Source organism: Oryzias latipes, chromosome 17 (assembly GCF_002234675.1).
Source record: "Oryzias latipes chromosome 17, ASM223467v1".
In the NCBI taxonomy this organism is placed as follows: Eukaryota; Metazoa; Chordata; class Actinopteri; order Beloniformes; family Adrianichthyidae; genus Oryzias; species Oryzias latipes.
In genome coordinates this window covers 20,752,794-20,768,798 of record NC_019875.2, presented here as the reverse complement: position 1 = coordinate 20,768,798, position 16,005 = coordinate 20,752,794, and the positions used below count along the sequence as shown (strand labels likewise).

Here is a 16,005-nt window from a genome sequence, read left to right as displayed (position 1 = left end):
GCAGTAATGAGAAAGCACAAATGGTGACACTATACAGAACCTGCAAAGACATGCTAGTAAAATAAACAAGCAAAAAAATTCCTGAATATTTGCAGAGACAACAGTATGTGTGTGGTAATCTGTGCACGTTTGAGTGTGTGAATGTGTCTGTTTGTGGACAAAAGTCAGTCCTCTAGTAAGTATGTAAAGACCCTCTGATGAAAATTGTGCTTTTTAACATGTTAATAAAGTCAGCATCCATGTTTTATCTGACCTGCTATTAAAAGATGTATCTCCTTCTTGATGCCCATAGATCACAGATAATGGGGTGAGCTAAATTGGGACTTGTGCAGCTTTTAACTGACCTCTACAGCTCTATTTAAGAGGTTTTCCAAGTGTTCTACCCTCTAAACGTATCTTCAGCCACACTGACGTTTCAGATAAGGCCTCCTTCCTCCACTTGACATTGTTAAACACTTCAGAACTGACATGACGTAGTCCAGTCCAACCCTGACACAATCTAGATTCATATTACATTATAGAACATTTTATATAGCTGCTAAACCCAAAAATTTGAAAATCTGATGAGTTAAAATGCATTTGAAGCAGAATCAAAAGGAAAAACACCCTCAGACACATTTAGAAACGGGTTACTCAGAGGAGCTTTGCTGTTAAATCTATTTTCCAGCCATAAATTGTGATGAATCTAAACGACTCCAAGCATTATAAAAGCTTAAAAATGTGTTTTTTGTTTTTAGCATTTCTGTCTCAATCCCACTTGCTAAACGTCGCCTCTTTGGGTCTGGTTTCTGTCGACCACTCCACAATTTGGAAAAAAGGAATGCAGCACGTGGAATGGCAAGGAAAAAGTGTGGCACAACAGATAGAGCGGGTATGCATGGGCGAGTCACAGAATTATGGAGTAAAAAGTTCCTGGCACTGCTCCCAAAAAATCACATCCTTTGGAAGTGAGAGGCAAAGACAAAGGAGCAGGGAGGGCAGCCACTGAGCCAAAATGAACCCTATCACAAGAGAGGGCGTTACTGTGTGTTTGCTTGGGGTCAGGGTGGTGTCCTTGGCCGTGTAAGGCAGGTTATCTGGGGTTATATATTTGATCCTTGCCTTCATTGCAGGTCTAACAAGCTGCTCTCTCTTCCCCTGGATTCTGTAAGTCTGAACTGTTTAGTCTGTGCAATATTTGCTGCACTTCTCACTTTCAATATTTAATCTCTGGACGCTTAGATTTGGGCTTACATGATTTTTTACTAAACTGCTGGAATGACTTCTCAAACGTTTTACCTTTTACTTTGCCAAACAGATTTGAGAGCAGGGAATGACATGTTCATCCGCCAAAGTACTTTAATCAACAAAGTTTAACCAATTATTTGTCTTATATGCAGGTGGATTCCAAAGTCTAAGCTCCCTTGTTCTTACAGCATCACATTGGTAAACAGATTTTTATTAAAGTTTGCGATAAAGTTTCATATGTAGTTCTTGTCAAGCTATCAATTCCCGTGGATGCTTCTGAACACATTTAAACAAAAATGAAAAAAAAAAGTTGTTCATCAACATATACTGTATTTGTCTGTGTTTGTGGGTAAAAGCAGCCATGGGGGATGCTGAGATGTCCGTGTATGGTGCGGCCGCACCGTACCTGCGGAAGTCAGACAAGGAACGCATGGAGGCCTCCACGCGGCTCTTTGACATCAAGAAGGAGTGTTTTGTTCCGGATCCGGTGGAGGAGTTTGTAAAGGGAACCATCACCAGCAGGGATGGAGACAAGGTCACAGTGGAAACTCAGAATGGGAAGGTGAGTCTTCACGATTTGTCATTTATGCTTTGGGTTTTACACAGAAAGTTGTTCAATCTCGTGTAGGAGATTACCAATGTACAGTTATGGCAGTTTTGCCTTGTTGGTGTTATTTGGAAAGAGTAAGATAACTATCTTGAGGGGTTTCCTTGAATTGAAGACCTTGAATTTAAAGCGACACTTTATAAATACACAAAACGTAATTGCAAATATATACATTTTGCTTTAATGCATCCATCCATTTTCTAAACCGGTTTTATTCCTTTTTGGGTGTTGGGATTGCTGGAGCCCATCAGAGTCACTGTTGGAGAAGGTGGTTTACACAGCAGTCCGGTTGTCAGCCCATCGCGGTTGCTTTAATCAAGGATAACAAATAGTTAAAAGTTTGAATTAAAGCAAAAAAAAATAAAATGTGTATATGGGGGCTACTATTTTGAACCAGCTGCAGATATTCTACAGAGGAAGAAGATAAACTTTACCCTTAAAAGTTAACAGAAACTGGAGGCTTCTGTTGGAGGCAAATAAAAATTTGATCTCTGCTTCAGACTCGTTCAGTCCTGCCATTATTTTTACATATAGTAATGTGCCCACATTTTGCATTTGTTTCTCCTCTCCCCAGACTGTGACTGTCAAAGACTCAGACATTCTTCAGCAGAATCCACCAAAGTTTGACAAGATTGAAGACATGGCCATGCTGACCTTCCTCCATGAACCAGCTGTGCTGTTCAACCTCAAAGAGCGTTATGCGGCATGGATGATCTATGTGAGTATGCGGTCAGTTAACTGACAAAAGCATTGTTGGTAAAAGCACAGCATTACACATTCAACATGTGTAAGCTGAGCAGAGTATTTCTAAACTTGTTGAGAGGCTCTGCCTTTAAAGGGTCTATAGCTGCAAAAAAGAAACTCAGAAAAAGGTATTTTGATCCATTCATGTATTTTAGAGTATTCCCCATAGAAACCTGCTCTCTGAGCACCAGCCCCTCCCAATCCACAAAAATGAATGGATTCTAACAAACTAATGTTGATAAGTGAGAACAGCCCCTTCCAGGAATAGTCTGCACTGCCAGTACCACCCCCAGGCTAACACACAAACCCACTTGATTCACTGAGCTAGCGGTGATCGTCAACACACTTTCCTTTTATATGGACATCCATGCCTTGCAAAAGTTTAGATGTCGTTTGTTTTTGTGGGCGAAACGCTGATGAGGCTAACTCTAGGTTGCCATCATGAAATGACGGATCAAAGTCAGGTTTTTGTTTTTAGTTAGCTTTGGACTTTTAACTTAGCAGTCAGAGCAGCTGCTTAAAGTCACGCGACGAGTCGAGACAGACACATGTGGTGAACAAAATCCAGTAGTCTTCCAAAAAAACTTCCATCAGTATCAGAAAATTAGCAAAATGGAAATATTTAAAGTTAGTGCATGCATTTTTTTTCTGTCTGGGGCCTGGTGCCACGTGTCCCTTGGACCGGTACCAGTCCATGGTTCTGAGGCAGTGGACCACTGCTCTAAATGACCAAAGCCTGGAACAATGTTATTGCTGTTTGTGTGTTTTCAGACCTACTCCGGGCTGTTCTGTGTGACTGTCAACCCCTACAAGTGGCTGCCAGTCTACAACCAGGAGGTGGTCCTTGCTTATCGAGGAAAAAAGAGGAGTGAAGCTCCTCCTCACATTTTCTCCATCTCTGATAGCGCATACCAGTACATGCTCTCAGGTAATTCACTACTGACAGAATACAAAAGGATATTTTTTAAGTTAGGCCATTTTTTCAAGTCTAAAATGTTTTCTTTTGGTAGATCGGGAAAACCAGTCAATTCTGATCACGTAAGTATAAACATACACCATCATAACCCTTATGTAGAAATGCAATGTTTGGATTCATCTGAAACTTTTTAATAACAGTGGAGAATCTGGTGCAGGAAAGACTGTCAACACCAAGAGAGTCATCCAGTATTTTGCAAGTATTGCAGCTGGAAGCAACAAAAAAGATACTGCTAAAGACAAGGTATGACAGAATCGTTTGATAATGGATCAATGGCTTTAAATATTCTGATTATTGTGACACAGACGCTGTCGTTTAAACCTTGGTAATGCAAAAGAAAATTTGGTCATTTCAGTAGTTCCTTAGTTTCTCTTCTTTCACCACTGCTCATGTGTGACAGGGCACACTGGAGGATCAAATCATCCAGGCTAACCCCGCTCTGGAGGCTTTTGGGAACGCCAAGACCATTAGGAATGACAACTCTTCCAGATTTGTGTGTTCGGTTACCTCTTTGAAAAGATTCTTGCACAAAGATTCCCCACAAATAGAATGTTACATCTTTATATTCTTTCAGGGAAAATTCATTCGAATCCACTTTGATACCAGAGGAAAGGTTGCCTCAGCTGACATTGAAACATGTGAGAACAAACACAACTTTCACATCACTCAGATGGACCATTAACTATGAAAGGATGTTTTTGCAGCTGTTTTATTATTTTGCTAATATTATTACAAATGTGTGAAAAAAAACATTTTAAAGGCCCACTCTGAGGAAAATGGTGTTTTCAGCATGTTCTTGTGGCATATTTATGATGATGGAGGATACATATAAATAACCGTAGGCTTATAATTGCATTTATGAATATTTTTTCATTCAAATAGTTGTGAATCAGTAGCTGACGAAAAAATAAGGCATTGGCAAAAACCTGTGGCTGTTACGCAGAATTTACATATGCTTGCCATCTTTGTTGCACCGCTAATGTTAGTTTGGGGTTGTGAGGGGCTGTAAGCTAGCGGGAGAGAGTGTAAACAAAGGGATGATGGGAAATGAAGGAAGGCTCACTCCATGCCACAACTCAGAGGCTACTGTTGCTCTGCAAAAACTATATCCTAGAAAATGACACAGCTTTTAGGATTTAGGTTAAAAATGGTATAATCCTAATTAAAAGACCAATGGGAAGGGTTTAAAATAGATCAAAGATTATCTTACTTTAATTTTTATTGAATGAACATAGGGGCTAAAATGCCGTTACATATGTCAGAAAAAAAATGTCAATGAAAGTTTAAAAAAAGAAAATCTCAGAGAAACTTTAGTGCCCAGATGTTTTTAAAAGGTGACATTGATGCCACTTTAAAAATTAAATATTTATTTAATCTGCTATTTAATTTATAATAATTTATGTATTATAATTAATTGATTTTGTATTTGATGACTAAAATTGAACTGAATTTTCTTTTAATGCATTAGACCTTCTGGAAAAGTCTCGTGTGGTCTGCCAGCTCAAGGCTGAAAGAGATTACCACATTTTCTACCAGATTTTGTCCAACAAGAAGCCAGAACTTCTGGGTTAGTAAACAGAAAAGTTTACAACCATCTTTTCATTGCATATGCATCTGCTGGAATTCCAATTCTGTTTGTCTTTCTGTGTCCTGCAGAGATGCTGCTGATAACAAATAATCCATACGACTATTTCTTCATCTCTCAGGGAGAAACCCAAGTGCCTTCCATAGATGATGCAGAAGAACTAATGGCAACAGATGTCAGCCTCTAACTCTCATTTCTTCACTTGTCAGAAAATCAATCAGAATGACAAATATGTTTCAGAGTGATCAGTTTTCAATAAAGCTTAAGCAGTCTTTACTAAATGCAGAAAAATGTTCTGTTTTAACGTACAGAGTGCCTTTGATGTGTTGGGATTTACTCAAGAGGAGAAAAACTCTGTTTACAAGCTCACTGGTGCCATCATGCATTATGGAAACATGAAATTCAAGCAGAGGCCTCGTGAGGAGCAAGCAGAAGCAGATGGAACTGAAGGTAAAACGAAGCTCCTGCTTGCAATTTAAAATCAACTCACAGCATTTCAATGAATACTCCTGCCTTCAGATGCTGACAAAGCAGCTTATCTGATGGGCCTGAACTCTGCAGACCTGATCAAAGGTCTCTGTCACCCAAGGGTCAAAGTAGGAAATGAGTGGGTCACCAAGGGACAGAGTGTTAACCAGGTGAGAATTTTTTTTTTCAACTTCATGCTGTTATTCATAGAGGTCCTTGATTCACTAAAACGTAATAGTTATGTCCTTCTGGATGAGTGGTATGTGTACTCCACAGGTGAACTACGCCATTGGAGCTCTGTCTAAAGCTGTTTATGAGAAGATGTTCCTGTGGATGGTCATAAGAATCAACCAGTCACTTGAAACCAAGCAGCCCCGACAGTACTTCATTGGAGTGCTGGACATTGCTGGATTTGAGATTTTTGATGTGAGTCATTTTGATCATAAATTGAAAACCACATCTCTTGAAGACATATTGATGAGTTGATTGATAAGTATTTATACATGTATGTTTATTGTTCGTTAGTTCAACACCTTTGAGCAGCTGTGCATCAACTTTACCAATGAAAAACTGCAACAGTTTTTCAACCATCACATGTTTGTGCTGGAGCAAGAAGAGTACAAGAAAGAAGGAATTGAATGGACCTTCATTGATTTTGGTATGGATCTCCAGGCCTGTATAGACCTGATTGAAAAGGTGAGAGGTTTTACTGCAAAAACTCCTTAAACAGGGTAAGAATTTTGATCATTTTTAAGTATATGTTTCTGTCCCCTCAGCCCATGGGTATCATGTCCATCCTTGAAGAGGAGTGCATGTTCCCGAAAGCCAGTGATGCCACCTTTAAAGCTAAGCTTTATGACAACCACCTGGGGAAATCCAACAACTTTCAGAAACCCAGAGTTGTCAAAGGAAAACCAGAGGCCCATTTTTCCCTGGTTCATTATGCAGGAACTGTTGATTATAACATCAACAACTGGCTGGTGAAGAACAAGGATCCTCTGAATGAGACTGTGGTTGGATTGTACCAAAAATCCACTCTAAAACTGCTTGCTATCCTGTTTGCAAATTATGCAGGAGCTGATTTAGGTATTAAAAGCAACTACATTTGACTAAAATCTTTTAATTTAATTGAATGTGCATAGCTTTCTGTGTGGTCTTAACATGTAACATTGCTTCAAAAGTGTTGGGTGAAGCATCTGAGGGTAAAAAGGAGAAGAAGAAGAAAGGATCATCATTTCAGACGGTCTCAGCTCTGCATAGGGTATGTGTATTGCCCTGCTGATCATTTCAGCCCACACTATTTTTAAAAATCTAAACATGACCATTTAAATTATCGTACAAAAGGAAAACTTGAACAAGCTGATGACCAACCTGCGGTCCACCCACCCTCACTTTGTGCGCTGCATCATCCCCAATGAGACCAAGACTCCTGGGGCCATGGAGAACCCTCTGGTGATGCACCAGCTGCGCTGTAACGGCGTGCTGGAAGGCATCAGGATCTGCAGAAAGGGCTTCCCAAACAGGATCCTCTATGGGGATTTCAAGCAGAGGTTTCTCAGTTTAATAATAAAGGCTATGAAATCTGAGATGCATGATGCCGTGGCTTGATCATTTTTTGCTTTTACAGATATCGCATCCTGAATCCAGCTGCCATCCCTGAGGGTCAGTTCATTGACAGCAGGAAGGGAGCAGAGAAACTTCTTGGGTCTTTGGATGTTGATCACAGCCAGTACAAGTTTGGTCACACCAAGGTATCAAAAATCATTTATACACCGTCACAGATACAAATGGGTAACTTGAGAGGATATATGCAAATAAAAAGAACCCTAATCATAAACATTGCTGCTGTTTAAAGGTGTTTTTCAAAGCTGGATTGCTGGGTCTCCTAGAAGAAATGAGAGATGAGCGGCTATCTAAAATTATTACGGCCATTCAAGCTAGGTCTCGTGGTCTGCTGTCACGAATTGAGTATCAGAAGATGGTAGAACGCAGGTTATTATTACTTTAATTTGAATATGTCCCTATGCATCACAGTTAACCGTTTTTTGAATAAACCTCTTAATTAATTTTGAATCATTCCAGAGATGCTTTGTTAGTGATTCAGTGGAACATCCGATCCTTCATGGGGGTCAAGAATTGGCCCTGGATGAAGCTGTTCTTCAAGATCAAACCCCTGTTAAGATCTGCAGAAGCAGAGAAAGAGATGGCCAATATGAAGGAAGAATTCCTGAAGCTCAAAGAGGCTTATGCAAAATCTGAAGCTCGTAGAAAGGAACTAGAGGAAAAAATGGTCTCCCTTCTCCAAGAGAAGAACGACCTGCAACTCCAAGTCCAAGCTGTAAGAACATCATAGTTTCATTTGAACATGGTAATGACATGCTTTATAACGAAATTAATGTTTGGCAGGAACAAGATAATCTCTGTGATGCAGAGGAGCGATGTGAGGGGCTGATCAAAAACAAAATTCAGCTGGAGGCAAAAGCCAAAGAGCTGTCGGAAAGATTGGAAGATGAAGAGGAGATGAATGCTGAACTGACTGCAAAGAAGAGGAAGCTGGAAGATGAGTGCTCCGAGTTAAAGAAGGACATTGATGATCTGGAGCTAACTCTGGCTAAAGTGGAGAAGGAAAAACACGCCACTGAGAACAAGGTTTATTTTCTTCCTTAAAACAAGAAGATAAACAAACTCTTGGTTTCACCCATACGCAGGATTAAGAGTGTTATCCACGTAACAGGTAAAGAACCTGACAGAGGAGATGGCTGCTTTGGATGATATCATCGCCAAGCTTACCAAGGAGAAGAAAGCTTTACAAGAAGCTCATCAGCAAACGCTGGATGACCTGCAGAGTGAAGAAGACAAAGTCAACACTCTGACCAAGCTAAAGGCCAAGCTGGAGCAACAAGTGGACGATGTAAGAATATAAATCTGTGATTATTTTAAATAGATAAATGATTCATAGGTAATAAAATGGACTGCATTTGCTCACAGCTTGAAGGGTCCCTTGAACAAGAGAAAAAGATTCGAATGGACCTTGAAAGAGCAAAGAGGAAGCTTGAGGGGGACCTGAAGTTGGCCCAAGAAAGTGTCATGGATCTAGAAAACGACAAGCAACAACTGGAGGAGCGCCTGAAAAAGTAAAATTTGTTGAAATACTATTGTCATACCAATGTTCTTTCTCCCTAATGAGACTGTTTCTTGCAGGAAAGACTTTGAGATCAGCCAGCTAAATAGCAAAATTGAGGATGAACAGTCTATCATTGCTCAACTCCAGAAAAAGCTCAAAGAGTTGCAGGTAAATTCTGAAATAAAAATATTTTTAAAAAAAAGTTCTTTAACGTACTTAAATATCAAATCTATTTGCTGTAATGCAAGGCCCGTGTAGAGGAGCTGGAGGAAGAACTGGAGGCCGAGCGAGCTGCTCGAGCCAAAGTGGAGAAGCAAAGAGCAGACTTGGCTCGGGAGCTGGAGGAGATCAGTGAGAGGCTGGAGGAGGCTGGAGGAGCCACAGCTGCTCAGATCGAGATGAACAAGAAGAGGGAGGCCGAGTTCCAGAAACTCCGCAGAGACCTTGAGGAGGCCACTCTGCAGCATGAAGCCACTGCTGCTACACTCAGGAAGAAGCAAGCAGACAGTGTGGCTGACCTGGGAGAGCAGATTGACAACCTGCAGAGAGTCAAGCAGAAACTGGAGAAGGAGAAGAGTGAACTCAAACTGGAGCTGGATGATGTGGTTTCCAACATGGAACATATTGTAAAGTCTAAGGTATGTGACAGCCTGAAGAAAGGATGTCAAATTTATATATAAACAGTGGTTAAAAATTTTAATGAAGTGTGAAGTCTAATGAAGGTTTAATACATGAATGTATTTTAACTGATGTAAAACAAATATTTTAAATGGATAAATGACTGGGAACCTTTGACATTTTTTCTAAAGACTTTCTTGGAAAAGACATGCAGAACTTTGGAAGATCAAATGAATGAGTACAGGAACAAATGTGATGAATATCAAAGGTCCCTTAATGATTTCACCACTCAGAAGGCCAAACTTCAGGCTGAGAACGGTTAGTCTTCTTGGAACCTAAACTATGTTTGATACAAGCTGTTACAAAGTTTAAAAACAAAAATTGTCTTCTAAAGATGAGCTTTCCAGACAAATGGAGGAGAAAGAATCTCTTATTTCTCAACTGACCAGAGGGAAGAATTCCTACAATCAACAGCTTGAAGATTTAAAAAGACAACTAGAGGAAGAAATAAAAGTGAGATACTTCATGGAAAGATTATTGTCCCAGACAAAGTTGTTTTAAAGTATTAGTAATGCTGTATTTGTGCATCTAGGCCAAGAACGCCTTAGCCCATGCTGTGCAGTCAGCTCGTCATGACTGTGACCTCCTCAGGGAGCAGTATGAGGAGGAGCAGGAGGCCAAGGCTGAGCTGCAGCGCAGCATGTCCAAAGCCAACTCCGAGGTGGCTCAGTGGAGAACCAAGTACGAAACTGACGCCATCCAGAGGACTGAGGAACTGGAAGAAGCCAAGTAAGACAAACACAACTGATGGTAAAGAACCCAGCAATGATCCAAAGGACGTCACCTTTTAATACGTTCTTATACAAAATAGGAAGAAGCTGGCTCAGCGTCTGCAGGAGGCTGAGGAAGCTGTTGAAGCAGTGAATGCTAAATGTTCCTCCTTGGAGAAGACCAAACACAGACTGCAGAATGAGATTGAAGATCTCATGGTGGATGTGGAGAGGTCAAACGCGGTGGCTGCCACTCTTGACAAAAAGCAGAGGAACTTTGACAGGGTACGTGGCAAAGTATTAAAAGGTAGAAACTAATAAACAAATAAGTCAATGTAGCAAATTCAATTTTTCTTTTATTCCAACTAGGTCTTGGCAGAGTGGAAACAAAAGTATGAAGAATCTCAATGTGAGCTAGAAAGCTCCCAGAAGGAAGCTAGATCTCTGAGCACTGAGCTCTTCAAACTGAAGAACTCCTATGAAGAGGCCCTAGAACATCTGGAGACCTTGAAGAGGGAGAATAAGAACCTACAAGGTTTGATTAAGTGATTGTACTTTTGCTCAGGTTCCAGTGGACAACGTGAGAACTAAATCAGAAAATCACAACAGTTATTCTTATTCCAGAGTGGGATGAGACAATCCACATGAAAAAACTTCACACACAACAATTACATGAGTTCACAAAGATTCTGGCTGCATCTTTAATTTTATTAGAAGATATTTAGGACTTTAAATATATTCCATCAAGCAGTGGTGAAACAACAAGAGACCTTCCTGAAGCCAACAAGTGATAAAGTCAAAAACTATTCAATTAATAATTTTCCAAAAATATTCGTATAAATAAGCTGTAATGATTTGGACTTTTTAGCTCTGATGAAAAAAAATGTATCCGGTTCTTACATACATTTTTTTGGTTGGACCCCAACTCTTGTATGCTTACACACAGAGGAAATATCTGACCTAACCGAGCAACTTGGTGAAGGCGGAAAAACCCTTCATGAGCTGGAGAAGGTTCGTAAGCAGCTGGAGCAAGAAAAAAGTGAAATCCAGTCTGCCCTCGAGGAGGCAGAGGTAAGACTGATACATAATTTATTGAGGTACTTCATACTTTTATTAAAAATAGGCTAAAATGAAAATTCATGTTCTGTGGAACCGAGAAAACACAGGTAAAAAAAATAAATTAATGATGTCCATTCAAGGGATCCCTTGAGCATGAAGAGAGTAAGATTTTGAGAACCCAGCTTGAGTTTAACCAGATCAAAGCAGAAATGGAGCGGAAATTGTCTGAGAAAGATGAGGAGATGGAGCAGAGCAAGAGGAACATGCAGAGGACCATTGACACCCTGCAGAGTTCTCTGGAGGCAGAGTGCCGCAGCAGGAATGAAGCTCTTCGTATTAAAAAGAAGATGGAGGGAGACCTCAACGAGATGGAGATCCAGCTCAGCCAAGCCAACAGGCAGGCAGCTGAAGCCCAGAAACAGCTGAAGTCTATTCATGCCCATCTGAAGGTAAGATGGAGCATGTAAGAATCACTTCCTGAGGATGATTTAGTTTGAACTGTTTATAATATTTAGGAAATTTTATTTTCTTCAAAGGATTGTCAGATTCAGCTGGATGAGTCTTCAAAGGGCAATGATGATCTTAGGGAGAACATGGCCATCGTTGAGAGACGAAACACCCTGCTTCAGGCTGAACTGGAGGAGCTGAGAGCTGCTCTGGAGCAAACTGAGAGGAGCCGCAAACTGGCCGAGCAAGAGCTGCTGGATGTCAGTGAGAGGGTGCAGCTGCTGCACTCACAGGTCTGTGCCTATCTTTTAATGTGCTTTTAGTTTCTAAAACTGCTTTCAGGCAAAAGTATTTTCTCTATTCACTAAAAACAGAACACAGGGCTGATAAACCAGAAGAAGAAGCTGGAGTCTGATACAGTGCAGCTTCAAACAGAGGTTGAAGATGCAGTGCAGGAGTGCAGGAATGCTGAAGAGAAGGCCAAAAAGGCCATCACTGATGCCGCCATGATGGCAGAGGAACTGAAGAAAGAGCAGGACACCAGCGCTCACCTGGAGCGCATGAAGAAGAACATGGAACAAACCATCAAAGACCTGCAGCACCGTCTGGATGAAGCTGAGCAGATCGCCATGAAGGGAGGAAAGAAGCAGGTGCAGAAGCTTGAGGCCAGGGTGAGTGTTTATTCTCTCTAGGATCCCAGTCTCTGTTGATATACGTTTGGTTTAAAAAAAATCAGGCAAAATGCCATTTACCAGGTGAGGGAGCTAGAAAACGAGGTGGAACTGGAGCAGAAGAAAAGCAGTGAGACTGTGAAAGGTATCCGTAAATATGAGCGCCGCATCAAGGAGCTTACCTACCAGGTTTGAGACATTCTGCCTTCTCTAAACTTTCATCTGGTGATTTAATGCAGCATAAAAAAGTCTTTGTCTCATCTTTCCATAGACTGAGGAAGATCGAAAGAACATTGCTCGACTGCAAGATCTGATAGACAAGCTGCAGCTAAAGGTTAAAGCCTACAAAAGAGCTGCTGAAGAGGCCGTAAGTGTAGAAATGCACCAAGCCATGAATATTTCCTGTCAACGATTTATTAAATTGACTTAAACTTTCTTTAATCAGGAGGAACAGGCTAATGTCCATCTCTCAAAGTTCCGCAAGCTTCAACATGAGCTTGATGAGGCTGAGGAGAGAGCAGACATCGCCGAGTCTCAGGTCAATAAGCTAAGAGTCAAGAGCCGCGATGTGGGGTCAAAGGTTGGTGGCATGCACTCTGCAGCAGATGCACAAAATCAGACACATACTGCCCCCCTCCCCTGGCATTTGACACACTGTTCATGTAATAATAATACATTTTATTTGTTAGGCGCCTTTCTAGGAACCCAAGGTCGCCGTACATAAAATTTAAAATGAAAATAAAAGCAATAAAATGTACAATGAAATATACATTTAAAATAGGCCAGGAATAACAAGTTATGGGGGGAAATATGCAAGTTGGAAAAGGTGAGTTTTTAGTTTCTTTGTGAATTGTGAGAGAGAGCCAATGTTTCTGAGGTCAGGAGGTAGTGAGCGCCAGAGCCGGGGGGCAGAGCAGCTGAATGCTCTGCTCTCCATAGTGACGAGGTGAGCAGTGAGGACATCCAGATGAAGGGAGGAGGAAGATATGAGGGTACGGGTGGGTGTGGCGACATGAACAAGACCTGATAGATATGAGGGGGGCAAGGTTGTGGATGGATTTAAAAGTCAGAAGAAGTATTTTGAATATAGTTTGATGTGAGATTGATGCTGCAGAACAGGTGTGATGTGTTGGATGGAAGGTGTTTGAGTGATTATTCTGGCAGCTGAGTTTTGAACATGTTGTAGTTTTCGTAGAGTTTTTTGTGGTAAACCAAAAAGAAGGGAGTTGCAGTGATCCGGGCGAGAAATGACAAGACTCTGCACCAGGACGGCAGTGGAATGAGGACTGAGAGAGGGGCGAAGACGACGGATGCTGCGAAGGTGGAAATAGGCAGACCGGGTGATGCTATTGATGTGTGAAGTTAAGGACTCTTAACCTGAGGGGAGGGGGGAAATGGAGGAGTTTCATAGAGAATGGAGAAGTTCTGGATGCTGTTTGTAATGGATTTAGTGCCGATCAGGAGAAGTTCAGTTTCATCATTGTGTAGTTGTCATTAGGAAATAGCAAAAAAAAAAAAAAAAAAAAGCATAAAAAATTAAGAATATTTGTCAAGAATTCTCCAGTTTATCTATGTCAACAGTTAAATTAATTTGCAACTGAAGTAATGCTGATCTGATGACTAATCAGCTGTTTCCTTTTTGTCTCTCCACCTTCCTGGGCTGCAGCAGAAAGGGTTTGAAGAAGAGTGAAGCTTTGGAGCCTCCAGAAACACTTCTGCCTGCTGTGAACTTTGGATTTCCTTCCTTATTATTGCTCACAACCTTTAGTGCTAATAAAATCACTTAGAAAATGCTGCAAAAAGTTACAGTCTTCTTTTTTTTGGGTCACAAGTAGTATCATGAACTTTACAAAAATTATGATCTGTATATACAGTGCTTACCACTTACTTCACTTGATCTCTTGAGAAATGCGTGGACATAACAAATTATCACGGTAGTTAATTGTGCTTAACTGGGGCCCTGTGAGTAAATGTGTGTAGAGGGTTTGCTTAAATATTAGCTTAGTTCTCAAGGGGTTAAGTAACTTCTTGTAAAAACTTCAGATTTTAAATTTTATTTGAGTATATCTAAAATGAAAAATAGAAAAATATTGACACTCTTATTGGCTGTAATCGGGTGTTTTCTTTGCTTTTTTTCAGTAAAAGCAAGCTACAATGCTAAATATATTATTTTTAATTGAAGTACATTTAGTAGATATAACAGTATTGGCACATTTTGGCACAGATAAATCAATCAAATCAATAGCCTCATTGATGGCAATAATTGTTCATTCAGTCCCTCAATCCAGTTATGAATCAGACATTCCTATTTTACTCTACACATCAGTGAAGGACTGCACACAATGGGATATTTCTTTTTATTTTGTTGATTTCAAAATATGATTTTACTGTTTGTATATTCTACAATGGACTCAAAAGCCTTTATTTTTATGATTCCATAACTTTTTGAGTATGAATTAAATCAAATGAAGCTGTACTTGAGTAACTTTTTCATTCATTACCCATTTTCCCACTCTTACTCAAGTAGGCATTTAGAAGATTACTTTTCATTTCAGTACATTTTTTAAACAAATGTTTCTCTTACTTTAGGAGAAGTTTTGAATTCAATAATCACCTATACTGTAGTAGTTCCAGCGATTTGAAAGGGCACAACACAGTTTTGTAAAAAGACAGAAAATGCTCATCGGATTAATTTTCTCCAACATATCAATGTAAAACAGATGGTGCTAACCAAAGTAAAGGGTGTTGAGGACGCCATTTTCTTTTGTGATTGATGAAGAAGAGGTACCGATGGTGGCTTAAAGCCTGAACGGAAAACCTTGGAAACAGTCAAAGGTTAAAAGGGTGATATAAAGAAATCTCTGTATCCTAAAATAGAAAGAATGAAATCACAAGAGTCTGGTAGTCAAGGTCAATAATAAACCAGTGCTCATTTTTTAGGCTCAGCATAAATCCACACATAATCACTTGCAGCTGGTCAGTGGATCCCTGCTGAAGTCAGTCTATTCTTTCAAAATGACACCAGAGGATTTCAGAGATTCAGACACTGAGACTCATATACAAAAATAAATCAACAAATAAACAACAAAACAGGAAAAAATTCTTTGTAAAGCAAAACAGGAGTTTGATGTAACCCTTGTGCTATCCTAGGCACTTTGACATTGGAAGTTGGGTCATCTAGACCCACAAGACAGTGCTCTGAACCTTTTTCTTCAATGATTTGTGAACCTCACTGGTGTCCATGGATTACATGAAATCTTTCCACCTTTATCCATCTTTGTCATGGTAGGGAGAACACATCAATGTAAGGGTGGGGTCATCTAAGATAGCACAAGCATTAAAAAAGAAACCAAAAAACCCCCAAAAAGTTTGATAAATCTAAATCTTTGCTTTTCTCATAACTGTTTTCCTACTTGTAAGACTGTTGTCATGTTTCTCTTTTATGTTTAAGTCAATGCTTTTTCTGCTGTAAGAAAAATAACATATTGAAGTAGGAGCCACTCCCTTTGCAAAAATGTATGCGTTTGCTTTGAATATACATGAGGACTGAAGTTCTTTAGGCATTACACAGGTGTTCAAATCCTATTAGCACAAATTTTTGAGGCTACGTAGCTGCAACTTCTCATTTTATCCGTTTCAACTAACTTTAGATTGACTTCTATGATGGTGAAGAATATAACGTTGCAACGTTTGTTTCTTTGTCTCCTCT

At 40.1% G+C, this 16,005-nt stretch overlaps 1 protein-coding gene across 3 annotated transcripts; it reads left to right on the top strand.

Moving 5' to 3' along the window:
• The first annotated feature begins 1,079 nt into the window (after positions 1-1,079).
• vmhc (ventricular myosin heavy chain) lies at positions 1,080-14,098 on the top strand. Of its 3 annotated transcripts, none has more exons than XM_020710644.2 (39): positions 1,080-1,146; positions 1,380-1,425; positions 1,587-1,789; positions 2,409-2,552; positions 3,350-3,506; positions 3,589-3,616; positions 3,695-3,797; positions 3,955-4,047; positions 4,129-4,192; positions 5,023-5,121; positions 5,211-5,314; positions 5,451-5,589; positions 5,659-5,777; positions 5,884-6,033; positions 6,133-6,303; positions 6,384-6,693; positions 6,789-6,868; positions 6,952-7,157; positions 7,235-7,358; positions 7,463-7,599; positions 7,690-7,945; positions 8,014-8,256; positions 8,342-8,518; positions 8,596-8,741; positions 8,809-8,899; positions 8,980-9,369; positions 9,541-9,667; positions 9,744-9,862; positions 9,942-10,138; positions 10,221-10,404; positions 10,489-10,654; positions 11,066-11,190; positions 11,319-11,627; positions 11,715-11,918; positions 12,000-12,296; positions 12,381-12,485; positions 12,568-12,663; positions 12,742-12,876; positions 13,966-14,098. In XM_020710644.2, the coding sequence occupies exons 3-39, from the start codon at positions 1,589-1,591 to the stop codon at positions 13,984-13,986; spliced, it is 5,817 nt and encodes a 1,938-aa protein (XP_020566303.1). In that variant the 5' UTR covers positions 1,080-1,146; positions 1,380-1,425; positions 1,587-1,588; the 3' UTR covers positions 13,987-14,098. The 3 variants fall into 3 exon arrangements, with proteins under 3 accessions (XP_020566303.1, XP_011484921.1, NP_001170944.1); XM_011486619.2 differs by having other exon boundaries at positions 1,081-1,146; positions 13,963-14,098; NM_001177473.1 differs by lacking the exons at positions 1,080-1,146; positions 1,380-1,425 and having other exon boundaries at positions 1,589-1,789; positions 13,966-13,986.
• The last annotated feature ends 1,907 nt before the right edge of the window (positions 14,099-16,005 follow it).